General features: G+C 39.4%; 1 protein-coding gene across 1 annotated transcript in view; it reads right to left on the bottom strand.

The window, feature by feature from the left end:
- ANKFY1 (ankyrin repeat and FYVE domain containing 1) overlaps positions 1–16,145 on the bottom strand; it is a 49,812-nt gene that overhangs the window by 4,597 nt on the left and 29,070 nt on the right. Inside the window, exons 10-21 of the mRNA XM_065418128.1 lie at positions 15,205–15,404; positions 14,178–14,275; positions 13,558–13,783; positions 12,590–12,688; positions 10,500–10,653; positions 9,137–9,305; positions 6,185–6,303; positions 5,054–5,210; positions 3,365–3,565; positions 1,162–1,338; positions 646–793; positions 309–399 (exon numbers count right to left, since the gene is read on the bottom strand). Coding sequence (XP_065274200.1) covers positions 309–399; positions 646–793; positions 1,162–1,338; positions 3,365–3,565; positions 5,054–5,210; positions 6,185–6,303; positions 9,137–9,305; positions 10,500–10,653; positions 12,590–12,688; positions 13,558–13,783; positions 14,178–14,275; positions 15,205–15,404 — 1,839 coding nt within the window. The remainder of the gene's footprint in view (positions 1–308; positions 400–645; positions 794–1,161; positions 1,339–3,364; positions 3,566–5,053; positions 5,211–6,184; positions 6,304–9,136; positions 9,306–10,499; positions 10,654–12,589; positions 12,689–13,557; positions 13,784–14,177; positions 14,276–15,204; positions 15,405–16,145) is intronic.

Here is a 16,145-nt window from a genome sequence, read left to right as displayed (position 1 = left end):
GTTTTAAAGCACATCATGGGTAATTAAAGTTCATTGTTTTCTTGAATTAGTGATTTAGAGTTCAATGCTTAATTCATGCTGAGAAAATATACTGAAAGAATTGCTAAGAGGTGTTTGAATGAAGTGATTTTGAACATTTATTGCTTTGTGCACCTTGAAAGTGCATCAATTGTCAACTTTTAAGTTAGATCTACAGAATTAAAAAAAGTTTTGATGCAGTTGTATTTATATACACACACATTTTTAAAAGTTGCTTATGATCTAATAAAGTGTGTTCATGCAGAATAATATGTAACAGCAGTATTTACCGAAGATTAAAGGCTTCAGCATCCACATTACATTCTGTCAGGAGGATACGGATATTATTTAGACGACCATGCATCACGGCCAGATGAAGAGCTGGGGATGGGGAAAGAGAAATCCAAGGTTCAAGTTGCCTTCCTGACATCCCAGAGTAATTAGGAAGCCTGGCAAAGTCATGTACCCCCTACTTTTTAAGTTAGATTTCTATGACTTACCCTGTCCCTTTCATACCCTTGAAGAAATTGCAATCCACTCAGCAGCCAGCTCCCAAACCAGAGGATACCAAGAGCTGGATTGCTAAACTGCAAAGATTTGCAAAAGTTTAGAAGTAGATACATTTACCATTATTTCCATTTTCATCCACAGCCGCAAAGTCTACTCCATTCTCTAGGAGGACGGAGCAAATTGTGGGCAGGTCCTGCTGAGCAGCTAGGTGGAGAGCAGTCTGGCGGTGCTTAGTCAGCTCGTTCACCTTCGCACCTGCAAGAAGCTGATGGAAGACATGAGAATGAAGAGATCCCTAAAATGTCTCCTTTGAGAATAGTAGCAGCCAGTACACTAGATCATTTCCACCTCAATGTATTACATTAATGCTTTCCAATTAGTTCTCACACCACCTCTAGATGTGAGGCAAATATTGCTATTATACAGAGATGAACTGAGGCAGATATTAAGTAGTCATATCAAGTTAGGCCAAGACTTGGTACTATGACAGATGGATCTCAACTCCCAGTTTAATGCTGTAGACTCTAGGTGACTGTTGAGCTATTTTAGAAAGGTTTATAATTGGTATTGAGACATTTAAAGAAAATCAAGTACATTAAGTTCAAATTCATTAGAATCTTCTCCAGTACATACCAGATTGCGCACGATAATTTCTGAGCCCGCTTGTACAGCTAGATGTAAAGGTGTTAGCTTAGAAGAATCCTGGACTCTAGAATTCACATTAGCTTGGACACTGATCAGGAAGAGCACACTCTCGATATCAGAGTTCTGAACAGCTATGTGGAGGAAGTTCCGACCTTTGTTATCCACCTGAGGCAGAGAGAGAGAGAGCGCATGCATACAACGAAGCCTTGCATAAAGGCATTCCTGAAGAGCAGGACAGATCAAGTCTATTTTTGGATGATCACCAGAGCTCTGTTTTTATCTAGACATATGCTCCAAGGCACAAGGTCTCAGTTATTGAATCATCCTTTTCTCTGGCTTTGAGAAATGCTATCTTGCCCCACTCACATCCTTTCAGAATGCTACTGCAAAGATCTTTTCCTACCCTGTCACTTTGACCACATCACCCTTCCCTGTGCATCCCCTCTACCAGTTCCCCTTCAATCATACAAAACATCAGCTACTTGTTTTCACCTACGAGGCCCTTCAGAGCCTACCATCTCTCATTCAGTATAAAAAGGTCAACCTCTCCCTGAAATGGCCAATGATGCCAGCCTCCATCGCCCACCTGTTAAGCTTCCAAACAAGAACTGTTTTCTCCCATGCTGGAGCTTCCTTTAAATATTTGCAAAACTCATTATCCTTCTTCACATCTCTCCTTAAAGACGACTTAGTTGTGCTGCCCACAAACTCGACAATCTTTTAGGCTGCTGGTGCACTGAGAAATCTGCCCATCATGCTGACCAATAATGCCCCATTGTTTCCTTGTGTCTGTCTATATCCATACGTTTTCTCTGGTCTTATATTTAGACTGTAAGCTCCTTGGAGAAAAGGGACTGTCTTTGGTCTGTTTGTACAGAACATAGTCAACCACCAGGGCTCCTACATGCTACAATAATACAAATAAGAGATACCTGCTGCCCTCATCTCAGTCATTATCTGCAAGCAGAGAGCCCATTCTCATTCTTTCACTGTAAAACCAGATGTTAGAGATGGAGACCACCCACTGGATAGCATCAATTCCCTGCAACTGATTCTAAGTTGCCATGAAATATGGTTGAAAGCATTTGCTAAGCTCTTAAAGAGGTCCTCCATTTTCAACCCAGTATTTTACAAGCTTGTATTGTTTCCGATTTTTGTCTCTCTCTACATCTCATATATCTGGTTATTAATTTCTAGCTGTAATTGCAGGTTGGAGAATATTTTAATGAAATAGGCAAAACAGGTTAACAGTTCTGTTATTTGTGGAACACATTATTTTGGTTAAATGTATTTACATGAGTATAACAGTTAGTGCAAGGGAAGGCAACATACAATCCCAACACACTAATGCAAGATGTGCTCACATGATTATACTCTGTGAGGTGGGGGGGAAAAAAACACTGAGTGCATGGCACTGTTCACATGTGCCTTAAAGGCAGCATTAAGTAGTGCACCACAGATTTTTAGGATTATGTTATACTTCACAGAAAACAAGGTTTTTAGATAGTGCAGGTAACAGATTTAACTATGCACCCAAAATACTCAATAGGTAGTTAACTTACACAAGGTAGGAGGAGAAGACTGCTGAACAGATGTCCAAAATTTCCACCAAAAAGCCTGACAATACAGGTGAAGGTTCCAGTTTTACATTGCATTGCTAAGTCACAACTAAGAGTGGTGTTTTCCTGCTTCAGAACAAGCTGTCCAAATGCCATTACTTAACCAACAAAAGAGTTAACTTAAAATTAAGAATTTATAACACTGTTCTAGCCTTTTACTTCAGTAGAAGTCCATAACAAGACAGCTTGAAACAAGTTTTATTTCACTACCAAGTTACTAGCACCCTGCTTCTCCTGGCTTTTTTTATTTTATTATTATTATTATTTTACTACTACTACTACATAAAGTCTGCCTGGGGGGCTCACCCTTCAATTTATGCTGAGCACTATGTGGCGATAACATGGCTATAGGAACGGACAAGACACTATATAGAACAATGAGGACACCAAGGCTCAGCACACCACTTCAACACAGGTAGCCTTTGGTTTCTAGGGTTTCATGCCACACTGGATTAATATCTGGAATAAACCAGCTAAGAGCAAAATAAAGCATAATCTCTGCAGGGCATAGGTTACTAACACACCTGTGCATCTAGTTAAAGAACCTAATATGCATATCATCCCCACCTTACCTGCTCAGCAGCTCCTGCCTCCCGCTTCAGGATTGCCTCTGCTGCTTTGTTATTCTTGTAGGTCATAGCACATGCAAATGGAGTCATGCCCTGCCGGTCACGCATATTCAATCTGATTTCTGGATGTGAAATCATCAGCTGAATGATGACATTATGCTGGTTGCTAATGGCAACATGGATTGGAGTTCTTCCCTCTGCATCCTACAAATAGAGACCACGAAGTTCACATTGCATATCAGAACTATAGCAATAGGCAGAAGCTTCCTCTCGTCTCTAAAACAGACAGAAGTAGTACAGCAAGTGTGGGATATAGTCTCCTGATTTGGGGGGGGGGGGGGGATTTAAAGGTACTAAATTATTTAAGAAAACAGTTAAAGCCTCTGTTATTTTAACAGTAACACAGATTGACTCTTGTTTGTTATTTGGCTTTGTCCTTGGGAAATAGACCTTAATAATCTGGGCTACCTGTTCAAACAAGCAGATTCACATTCTCAAATACTGCTTCTCCCTGTCCTATAAGAGCCACATATTGTTGGATTCATGAGTATTTAGCAGTTGGGTCCACAATGTGCCCACTGAAGAAACCCTCAAGCAAATATCAGTAAGACTTACTATTTCAGCTATGGACTACTTGAACATTCCCCTCCCCCATACCTCCCACCTGCCTATTTCAAGTTAAAAAATTGTTTCTTTGCACTTCCTGCATCATGCAAGCACATTGGTATATTTACTTTAGGGTGTTAGTTATCGTTATTCTCATCTACTCTATTTGTGTTAACTATGAGGCATTTAGGACTTGTTTCTAGAGGAGAAATAAGCACTGAACATACCAGAAAATTCCATGGATCAAGCAAACAACGCTTTAAGAATTTGATCTAAAAGTGTCTTAATTGATGCAACATATAAACGTAGATACTTTCAGGATTACCTGACATGCATACTATGCTATGATGCGTTTTCAGATTGGTGGAAGTTTCGGAATGGATCATATGAATCATTACCTACATACATGTAGTTACATATGGGATTGCAGTTCTAACAAACCAATGCCATACATCTAGTCAAACAGAACATTTTGGATAGTCAGGCAGGACCTTTGGGGCATGGATGCACCCTAAGTTCAGGGTTTTATTAGAATTCTTAATTGTTTTTATTATTTTTAAAGTTCACTTTCTATAATCCAGAGGGAATAATATATGGAAAGAGAAACATCTCATCAAAAAGAACGATGAGTACTTGTGGCACCTTAGAGACTAAAATTTATTTGGGCATAAGCTTTCGTGGGCTAAAACCCACTTCATCAGATGCATGAAGTGGGGTTTAGCCCACAAAAGCTTATGCCCAAATAAATTTTAGTCTCTAAGGTGCCACAAGTACGCATCGTTCTTTTTGATGATAGAGACTAACATGGCTACCATTCAGAAACCATCTCTATTATGAAGTTGCACACACGTATGACAGCCAGTTGAGTAGATCTCCCCAGTCCAATCAGACAAAAAGCCTTCCAAAATGTGTGGGTAGGAAGGGAGAGCACTGAATAGTCTATTTATTTTAAAGACGCAACATATTGACACCAAAGTAGTGACAAAGATTCCCATGATAAATCAAAAGCGTCAAGGAAACTGAAAAGAGATAGTTTACAAGAGTCTTTACTTTTTTAAAAAAGAAAACCTACATATTTCTATATACCTGTGCATTTACATTGGCACCAAATTCTAGAAGGCACTGTACCACCTCTTCCAGCCCCCAGCAAGCTGCCAAATGCAGAGGTGTCTGTCCATCACGAGCTTCCTCTTCTCCTTCTCCATTAGCACCTGGCTGTCTAGGACTATTTACATCACAACCACTAAAAGGAAAGCAGCAACATATCAAATATATTTCCATGGATGAACTGATACTAGCAGCTCCGAACCAATATGGAAAGCTCTTTCCTTACAAGACCTTCACTAGCAGCTATTGTGTGTGTGTGCGCGTGTGTGTGCGCGCGTGTGCATGTGTTAAACCTCTTGCAAGAGTTCATTTTACCCTCATCTATGGTGACAGTAGCATTCTTAATGTGTAAATTCTCACTAGTGTTAACATGCATCTTGGGGAAAAGCACTTTTACTACAAAAGTGTTAAGCTTTTCATTTTTAGACTACTGAAGGAAACTGAAGTCGCTTAAATAGCGTAACTGACATTTCAAAACCGCAACTGTGTGAGCTACCATGCAGTGTGTACCTGGTCGCTTTCGTCAGTGCTTCATAAACGAAGCCTGTTCCACACTAAAGAGTAAAATCTAAACAAAAAAAAAAGACTGAGTTTAATGAGAATGATCAATCCACTAAGATTAACGAAGGGTGCATACCCACTGTTAGTGCGAAACAAAAGCAAGATGTACATTTACCCTCTGCTGGTATACCTATGCTTTGTTTGCAGACGTTAAAAGCGTCTTTCTGGAGTACACTAAAAAGTTACCAAACTGACGTGTTGGTTAATGCTGAAGACAGCACCACTCTCCAGTATGATGGACAGTGCTGTCTGAAGGTTCTAAACAAGGAAGATGTGGTGCACAAACATTTAAAAAAAAGTTTCCTTTGTAGTGCAATAAGATGAGTGAGAATCTTTTATTGGATTAACTTCTGTTGGGGGGGCGGGGGGGGGGGGGGGGGAGAGAGAGACTTCTGAGCTACACCAACCTGAAGAACTCTGGGTAGCTCAAAAACTTGTCTGTCTCACCAACAGAAGTTGGTCCAATAAGAGATACTGCCTCACCCACTTGGTCTAAAATCCCAGGACCAACATGGCTACACCACTTTGTAAAACAGACTCATATCTGACCTGCGAATAAGGAAGCATGCTATTTGTTCACTGTTTTCATCAATAGATCTGTGCAGAAGTGTCTGTAAGCATCCACCTGGTCCTGGACCCCAGCAAGTTGCATCACAGCCATGTCTTACCTGAATTAAGAATGAAGCACAATAAGCGAAGATGCCTGCATCTCAGTTATACATTCACTTGGCTATTTTTTATTTTTTAAAGAGCAGCAATGAAACACCTCCCTTCCACCATAATGGTAACACTGCAATTTAGGGGTTTTTTTATTTCTTTTTATTCCTTCAGTAGTTCTTGGCTTTTGTAATATATTCCCCTTGTGAAAAGGTAGATTAGGAACTACTGTCTCTAGTCCTGTGAAATATTTTTATGAGATTGCAATAAGGGGAACAAGTTCCAAATGTGTTTGGGACCAGAATGTCATCCATTCAGTAAGTGCAAGGTGGTTTGTAGCTCCCGCTCATCAGATCCATGGTAACTCTCACCACACACAGCAGTAAGTGGGAGAACCAGTACATCCAATACCACTTCCTATAACCCTGTTCACAGGGAAAATTCGTTGTACATCAAACTTTAGCCAGGCTTAATGAAAAGGGACCTAGAGCAGGATGAGGAACCAAATGTAAGTTGCATTCTTCTAGGCAAGAATGGAATAATTAATTCAATTAAAAATCATTCAGAATTATAAATATGACGTTGCCAGAGGACACTCATTCTTTACAGAATTAAGACATCACCCTGCCCCAACTCTTTCATGCATGTAGAAAGTAAAGTAATCTACAACTGTCTGAACTTAAATTGCTATATCAAACCCCGTTTGTTTGCCAACAAGATGTTCTGGAAATTTTCTGGAACAGGAAAAAAAAAAAAAAAAAACAAACAAAAAACAAAAACCACACACACCTTGAAGCCAGAGTTTCAAAGGAGCTTAAAAAAAATAAAAGACGGGGGGAAGCTGGCCAGCCAGTTCTCTCAGAGGTATTTTGAGATATATTAACTGTTCACAAGCTTTCACTAAGAAGCAAGAAAGCCTTTTTAACACCACAGGAACATACCTAAGCTAAAATTAAAGTAAGCTCACTGGAATAACGTAGCCTTGCTATGAATAATGTAGTTGCACTTCCTTTTGTTAAGGGGTTAATGACTTGGGCTATAAGAATTGCTTCAAGTTGGAGTTTGACGTGTGAGGTGATTTTTAAATTAAATGGCTATTATGATTTATTACAAGTGATCTGCTTGCTAAGTAGTATCTGTAGCAAAAGTGATCAAGTTACGCAACTACAAAGGTGTCTAAAGAATAGTTATGGCAATTGAGACAACTTGGAGACATTGCTATTTAACAACTGGCTGCACAAAAACCTCACAGAACATTTACCTAACTTCACACACAGCCAGCAACAAGACTGGCATAAAAACTGGTCCAAAGTTCCCCATCATATTATTGGGTCAGTAATCAGACTAACAAATTGATTTACAGGAATAATTCTAAAAAAGCTGCAGTCGAATATTCCTAATATAGCCTCAAATTCCATGCACACTTAGGGCACTGTTTTCCCCCAAGAAAATAAAAAAACAGGACTAATTAAATTTCAGTGACCAAGTAAATACTATTTTACCATGCATTTTAGATTAATATGTACTTGGAATCTTGCTCGGCTATGCACCCATGAATACAAGAATCAATGCTTAACTTTCAGAAAGTCACATCTCATAATCTGAAGGAGGCAGATAGAAAATTTTAAAAAGGAGTACAGTTTAAATTTTCAAATGTAGGGACCTAAAAAGTGACTTTACTTTCCCGATAGAGTGAGCACCCCCAACTTTAACGGAAGCTAATGTGTTGGAAGTGTCAATACCTTTGATGGTCAGACCACTTACATCAGAGTTTTGAAAATTTTACCTTTCCAGTTTTGACCCATATATTTATGGTTATACATTTTACCTTCACATGCTGGAACCCTTAGAACAAGCTTTTAGATCCTTCCAGATAAGTTGCATTGGATTTTAGTAGTGCTGTACTACGGATATATTAACTAATACTCACTGCCATTTCATCATATGGCATATGTTTAGGTCATTCTCTACAGTAATAGCCAAGTATTTACTTATTTGAAAGTTAGTCTTCCCATCTTAATATAGTATGTATTGGTCCCACACAAAAATCCTAGGCTTAAAAAGAAGCATCCTTATGGAGAACAGTTATGAAGCCAAAATTTCTCAACTTGTCAGCTTTTTTTAAAAACCCTCCGATTTAGAGTTACTGACAGTTTCCCCCCCCCCCCTTTCTATTTACAGGTCCCTTGCGGAAGTAACCACTGAAATACCCTCATGTCTCCAACAAAGAGGACCCAATAGTAGTAAGAGCATTGCTGGATCACCGAATGGCTGCATGAGATCTTGTCTGAAAAAAATCAAGTTGAAGCCTGTAAGCTTTATAAAAACACCAAACTCAGCAGTAAGAGTTGCATGAGGGTACATATAAGCTTTAGTGTACCTTTACAGACTAGATCCCATACAGAAGATGAGCATGTAGTCCAGCAAATACTTAATTCCTGCTGCAATACTATATTTTTGTTGGTTCTTGACATTTTCCAACAAGTTCTCAAGGAACCTAAAAAAAAACCTACGGAGGGTAAAGGATGATATAGATTCAAGAGTCATGAAAGTTTAAAAACTGCACTGGGAAGTGTGCGCTGGCAGGGAGCATTTAAGTTTTGACTAGAAAAAAAAACACAAGAGTTTAAAGAAGTCTTCCAAAAAAGTTTAAAAGCCCACTTTGGATATGGTAGACTGGTACCAGATTTGACAATGCTACAGAAGCCCATGTTGCTATTGATTCCTACATCATAAGCGTACTAGAAATTAATTTGGCTTCTCAATAGCATTTGATTACTAGTGAACCACAATCTGACAAACACTGTAAAAAATTTAAGGGTACAGTGAAAATGCTCATCTTACCAGAGTCGATGCAATATCTTCCAAATTATTTTCCAGGGCAAGCCATAGTGGAGGATTCCCTTTCTCATCTGGCACGGACATGTCTGCCCCTCTGGTACAAATAGCGTCAACCACCAGCGGAAGCTGGTTTTTTATAGCTAGCTGAAGGGCAGTCTCTCCATCCTGCGTTCTGTAATATGTACAGTTGCTGTATAAGGTCTATTGTTGTCACCTCATTAAAAATAGAGACCTTCTGTTGCAGTGATTTATTGGCAGACCAATCAGTATCAGCTCTTGATTCATATACTTGGGTTTTAAACTCCTTGGTTAGAAAGAGTGTGTCTCGTTTAAGACACGTTGGAAGGGCATGTCAACACATTTAGTCACTAGCCACAAGCTTAGTGTGTCTTTTCACTATTTTCCTCCAACAGTTATCACTGCCATAATGTTAAAGCTGCTGTATTAATGGACAGCATCAAGATGCGGTTCAGCATGTCTGTTTCTGGTACAATTAGGTAACATCTGTTGAAACCAAAGATGGCTTTTTAGGGCAGTTACTGCCAGGGAGGAGCATGAAGTCATCCATAATGAACCACTACTTCAGAGCAAAGGTGAACGAGAGGCACTGGACTATGACAGGGAGGTTTGGCATTAGTCTAACGTGTCACTCAGCCTATTGACTGGCTCCCACCAATGAGGTGTTATTACATTTAATAATATGTTTCTAGCCATAATATTTGGAAGAATGCCTTCCAAGGATGAATCAAGTGTAAACCAATGCTAAGCTATCTTCCTGAGTCTGCAGACATTAACAGCTCTAAAGACCCGAGGTGCTTCTACTCTCTTACTGGGGTGAGAATTTTGAAACCTATTGCTGAAAATTGGATTCTCAGATTTAAGGATGCACATGATTTTGTAAAGTTTCTAGACCTGGGCACCTATAAAAAACACAAGTTTCAAAAGAGAGCAGATCTAGCACTGAAAGAATTTCATGTCACTCCCTCCCCATACCACTACGCTGAGTGATTCAGAATACAAACACCAATAGTAACTAATAAGTTGAGTTAACGCTAGGGCCATGTTCTAACCTTTGATCTTTGGACAAGCCTCCCTTTGCTATCCGTTGGAAATCTGACATGGATAGAAGGTAGTATGTGTGTTACCAACTTTGTAGGTGGTCCATCAACCAGAATTAAAAACTAATTTTGGGACAAGTTATATAGCTCCCAATATCTTTGATTTGAGATCAAGAATTAGGCACTTTTTACTTGAGCTGTTCATTTAGAGGCAGTTAAGTCAACCACTTTTCCTATGTATTCTTCCAATTCAGAGCTACAGCAACAGATACACACACCACCACACACAAAAACAACCACACACTTACCTGACATTTATATCTGCTTGATGTTCCAGCAAGAAGAGAGCACTCTTGCTATCCTGTCTCTGTATTGCCATATGTAACAGAGTCTGTCCATCTGACATGGTGTCATTGATGGATGCACCAGACCCAAGTAGCTGAGCTGCTATGGTGTGCATGCCTGGAAAGTGACAACTCGTTAATATTTATCCCTACAGAAACCGAGTTACAATAAGGATCCTCTGTAAAGTTTTACTCATGAAGACATTACTATCAAAGCCTTTCCATTTTTAATATATTGAAAAAATTAACCTGAAACTTTCAAGTTGCTTCAAATTGAAGTAACGATCTTTAAATATATTTTGATATAAATCAATAGGTAAAACTCTCAGTCTCTACCTGTAAACCATCACTAGCTAATTTTAACGTTAGTACAATTATCTTCACAAGTAGGTGAGGGTTAATTTTTCCACCAGCCACACTGCTAATGCCCCTGTTTAAGGTTGTTTGTCAGTCTTCAATGGAAAGTGGATTTAGTATTCATGAAGATTGGAACACTTGGAGCCAGGCATAGCACAGTGGCTTCCAGCATAGCTCTGACGATACTTCTTTAGCTTGACCTTCATCACCATGGCTAGTCTAACGCTAGGCCTCTCCTGATCAGAGGGTGACAACTGCTGAACTGTAATGTATTTGTGTTGTGCATAAAAATGTAGCTAGAATGAGACCACTGTTTCCCCCCCCCTTTAACTGAAGACAGGATTTGAATTTGGCTAAAAAACAGGTTAGTGCACCAGCTTTACCTCTCACTGACATTTTGTCTTTGGCACTCATAGAATCCTAAGGGTCCATCACTATAGTATTTAGGTGCCTAACCTATTGCACTGCCATAGTTCTAGAACTGCACTTAAAAATGCCAAGCTAGAATAAAGATACATAGCCATAACAGATTCGATCACCCTTTTGCTTTTAAGATAATTAAACTGATCCAAAATAGGACAATATAATGCATAAATATCCCAGCTATTACATGGATCTCAAGTAGCCGTGTACCAAAATGTCTGACTGCAAGGAAAATTAAGCATACTGGCTTGTCTTTCATGAAGTTCAGATCTCACTTACACAACCAGAAAGCAATCCTACAGTACACGGAGGCCACACAAACTAAGTGATGGCTAGATACAAGTGTCAGAGCAAGGAGTTATGACTTGTCTGATTCATTTAAGTGGAAAGAAACTTTGGAGAAATAGGGAAGGGAACATATCCCCACCCCTAGATTGAGGAAATGGTAAATTTTCCTTTTACATGTAGAACACTATAGTCTTTCCATCTGCTGGCTCATTACTCTCAGTGTATGAAGCAATCCAAAAGACAAATCTGTCACAAAGTAGATACAAGGCTTTAAAAAGTGGCTATTAAAAAAAAAAAAAAAAAAAAACACGTAACCCTAAGTGTTCTCTGAACTTTGCACCATGGAACTACAGTGAATTTCCATTAGTCCCCCTGATTAATTAAGATTTTATTTCCTCTAGTTTAACAAGGTTTCTAAAAAACCTGAAGGACATACTTTAAGTCTCTGAAGCCTGAGTTGGACAGTAATGTTACTGATTTTTCACCCAAATTTTGGGCCACTCAAGTAAATGACCATACTTCTTATTTTAAGAAAACCCAATAGGTTTATTCCCCTTAATAAATTAGGTTAGCGTAAGTGTAAATGCAAGGCTGTCAAATAAAAGGCAGTGTAGTGCACGATATAAATGCATGTGTACACATACTGTTAATCAGTTCAAGAATTAAACCGAAGCACTAAACTGCTTTTACTTTCAGCACTTGGTTCTCTATTAGTTTTTTCTGTCTTCTTGTCCCAATGTTAACCCTGATATTTACTCAGGGAACTGAAATGTTTTGAACCTTTTTACCCACTTTTAATTTTAAACAAAAACAAAGGACCTTGACTATACAGTAGTTCCATAAACAGAAGAAAAAGAAAAAAAAAAAAAAAAAAAAAAAAAAAAAAAAAGGTCAATATGGTTCCCCTCCTGACTTGTGTGTAGGATTCACAATAAGTTTTTCACAACTATTTTCCCTACACAGGCTAAGAATTTATAAACCCTTACTGGTCCATAATGCTAGTCCCAATACGGTCTGGTCTCTGGAGTCCTTGAGACTGAAGTCAGGAATGATTTGCAAGTTGCTGGTAGCATGAAGGGCATTAGCTGAAAGACAACGCCATAGAATTTTAACCAAATGTTAAACAAGTGTTCCTGTATTTCTAAACATCAATGTTAGCTTGAAACTGCGATCTCAAAACCTGTTTGTTATACTTGGATTTCAATTGACCCAAATGACCATGTCACTTTTTGGAAGCGTTACAAAAATTTTCCCCACGTTACGTAGCTCTTAGGATGTTTAAGGGAAATTTGTTGGCACTGCTCAACGCTAGACAGCCTTCACCCATAATGTTAAAAAAAATTTTTTATATTATTTATTCATATATTTTTTTTTTATATTCACACACACACACTCTATGATGTCAATAACTTTCCAGGATTTTAATCAAGTCCTGCCTCCCAAGGAAGAGCAGAGATATCCATCCACTGTCCTTATGTCTAGATGTCTAATTGCAGCAAATACATGATAAGTGGTTACAAAGATCCTAGGCTTGAGTCCTGCCATCCACCTGAACTGAATATTTTTTCCTTCATGACAAGAGTTTACAATTTTCTATTGTCAGTCCAAAACACAGGGCTAGAAAGAAACTGAAGGAGTTAGTATTTGTGTGGGTGTCTTGCGCCTCCCCCATTCTAAATCCAGCCTCCAAGACTACAGATCTATACTGGCACTGCCTTTACACATCAGGGGAGTAGATTAAATTATGGAAGAATGCAGAACTAGAAAATGTTCCAGAGTCTCAGCTTGTGCTAAACAAGCAACTGAGAAGTTACTCTTGGAAAACAGTAAAGTTAAATTTAACTCAGCCTACAGGGAGACAGATAAGACTCATACGATACATAGCTTGCCATGGTATGAAAGTTGTGTAATCACGCCATCCAGTAGTAGTGATACAGCTTGAACAAAAGCCTACCTTTTTGCTCCAGTATGACTGATACCACATCAGGGTGGTTATATGCTATAGCCATATGAAGGGGAGTTTGCAGATACACATTCTCTGATGCAGGTGGTGAGGATGCATCCTTCTGACTAGGCACTGCTTCTTCAGTCTGGATATTAGGATTGGCTCCTTGTTGCAGAAGCTCTGCCGTAAGGTTTGATAGGCCATGCCGACAAGATGTATGCAATGGAGTTTCTCCCTTTAAACAGAAATTAAAAGTTTAGGCATTCCAAAAACAGCTAAAAACAGGAAGCCCCCCCAATTAGAGTGGTGTATAGCAGCCTCCAAGACTGTTTTTGTTTATTGTGTACTAGTAAACACTATGTTCAACTAGCCTATTTTTAACTGAATTTCAGCATCAGCATTTCTAAACATGGACTGATGACAGGCATCATTGGGAGAGAAGTGTTAACACATCACTGCAGGATGTAATGCCATGGGAACAGAGTACAATTGTCTGTTCACCATAATATGGTCATCACCACTCTAGCATTAGAGATTTTCATCAATGGGCGGGGGGGAAAAAGCATTTGGTGGGGTTAGTTACACCTGGATTCTGTTTATCGCAATATAAAACAACCCTAACTTCTTACCCATTTGTTTCTATGGTTCACTTTTGCCCCATGGGTTGCCAGGAAGAGAGCAGCTGCCTCATTTCCTGCTCCAGCTGCTCTCTGCAATAAGCAATTTCCTAAAAGGTAATATGAAAATGCATGCAGAGTTAAAGTACTATCCACTGATTTAAAGTTATAATTTGAAACATCTAGTATCCTTCCCCCAAGAGATTTAGAACTCGAAAGACCAGTAGCAGAGATGCTGCTTATTGAATGATAGGCATGTCTGATCAGCCCCTTCAACATTACATTTCTGTTTCCAAGCTGTCACCACAGAATAAGCCACACATTTTGGAAAGGAAGGGAGGACAACTCCAGGACTTGAACAGCATGGAATATTCCTGACTTCACAGAAAGTCTCAGGATTTTCCACCCATTCTATAAGCCTCCTCCACCCCCCGTGACAGCATCTGTAATTCTCATCAGAGAGAGTATACATAAAATTTTGAAAGAAGTTCATTTAGCCATTTATGTTTTGAGTTATTTTAGCTTACATGTGCAGCTATGAGTCAGAGTGCTAGACAATATATAATAAGGTTCAGAGTCATTAGAGGATAGACTTGGAAGGCACAGTGATTTTGGACCAATTCTATCCTATTAAGGTAACAAAAATAGGGCCAGTGGCAGTTCAGACCTCAGTAGAACAAAGAACAAAAACAAAAACAACCCACCATCACCACACCCACCTTACTTTGAAGCAAGATGACAGAAATTCATGGAGGCTAGGTCCATCAATGGCTATTAGCCAGGAATGGTGTCCCTAGCCTCTGGTTTGCCAGAAACTGGGAATGAGCAACAGGATGAATCACTTGATGATCACCCGTTCTGTTCATTCCCTCTGGGGCACCTGGCACTAGCCACTGTCAGAAGACAGGATGGACCTTTGGTCTGACCCAGTGGGGTCATTCTTATGTTCTTATTAAATGAGCTTTTATGCCAATTTCTGCATTTGTGACCTTGTCATGCAAACCTTTTGCCTAAATATGAATACAAACCTCTGTTTTACCTGTTACTGTGTCAGGTGCATCTGTATTGCTGCCTCGCTGGATTAGTCTTGCTGCAAAGCTATTGTCATCAAAGGAGGTTCCATTTACAACAGGGACATCGTCGAAAGGGTTTATGGACAGGTCAGACGACACTTTGATATACTGAACTGCAAGCCACAGAGCTGTGCTTCCCTCATGATCCTTCAATTCTAAGTCTAATCTAACAAATAAAAAGTTAGATTTTTAGATAGCCCCTTATTTGTGCCTCTTAAAAAACCCTGTACCAAGGAACACCTTCCAAGAATCTGATAAGCAAGACTCCATTAAAAAGAATCACCATTACATAGTTCTATAAACACAACTGCTACGGTCTTACTAAGACCACTATTCCTTAGATCTGTATTTATAGGCCTTTAAACCCAATGGTGAAGTTAAACCCACAAGGGAAGAAAATTCTGAGGCTGTAGTGAAGCCTGTCTTATGACCACTCTGAGATAGTCACTTAAAAAAGAGGCAGGTTTCTGTTGGAGATTTAGCACTAAAGACTCTCAGTTGTAGATTCTATACACATGTACGTACACATTTTACCTAGCGCATGCACAAAGGGATTGCTCTCCCTAAGGCATCTGAAGTGCCTTATTCATCTCCCAAGGAGGTTAATGGGAGTCACTCCCCATGGAGTTGAATTGGACCTAAGAAGGATTTCCGAGCCTGATAATTGCTCATCCATTTTGCAATTCTAGTTCAGAGTAGTACTGCTTTATTTTACCTACCCCCAAAGACATTGCTGTGCACTTCACTTCCTTGCAAACTAAGGTAGCATGGGGGGGGGGGGGGGAGGGAGGGAGGGGGAGAGAGAGAGAGAGGGCGAGGGCTCTTTTGCTTCATCTATACCAAGCCAGAAGACCAGCTTCCTCAGCAATACAAGTTTTCATTTGAAACTATGTAATAGCTAGCTCTT

The sequence above is a fragment of the Emys orbicularis genome, chromosome 17 (assembly GCF_028017835.1).
Source record: "Emys orbicularis isolate rEmyOrb1 chromosome 17, rEmyOrb1.hap1, whole genome shotgun sequence".
Classification (NCBI taxonomy): Eukaryota; Metazoa; Chordata; order Testudines; family Emydidae; genus Emys; species Emys orbicularis.
This window is presented reverse-complemented; position numbering and strand designations above follow the sequence as displayed.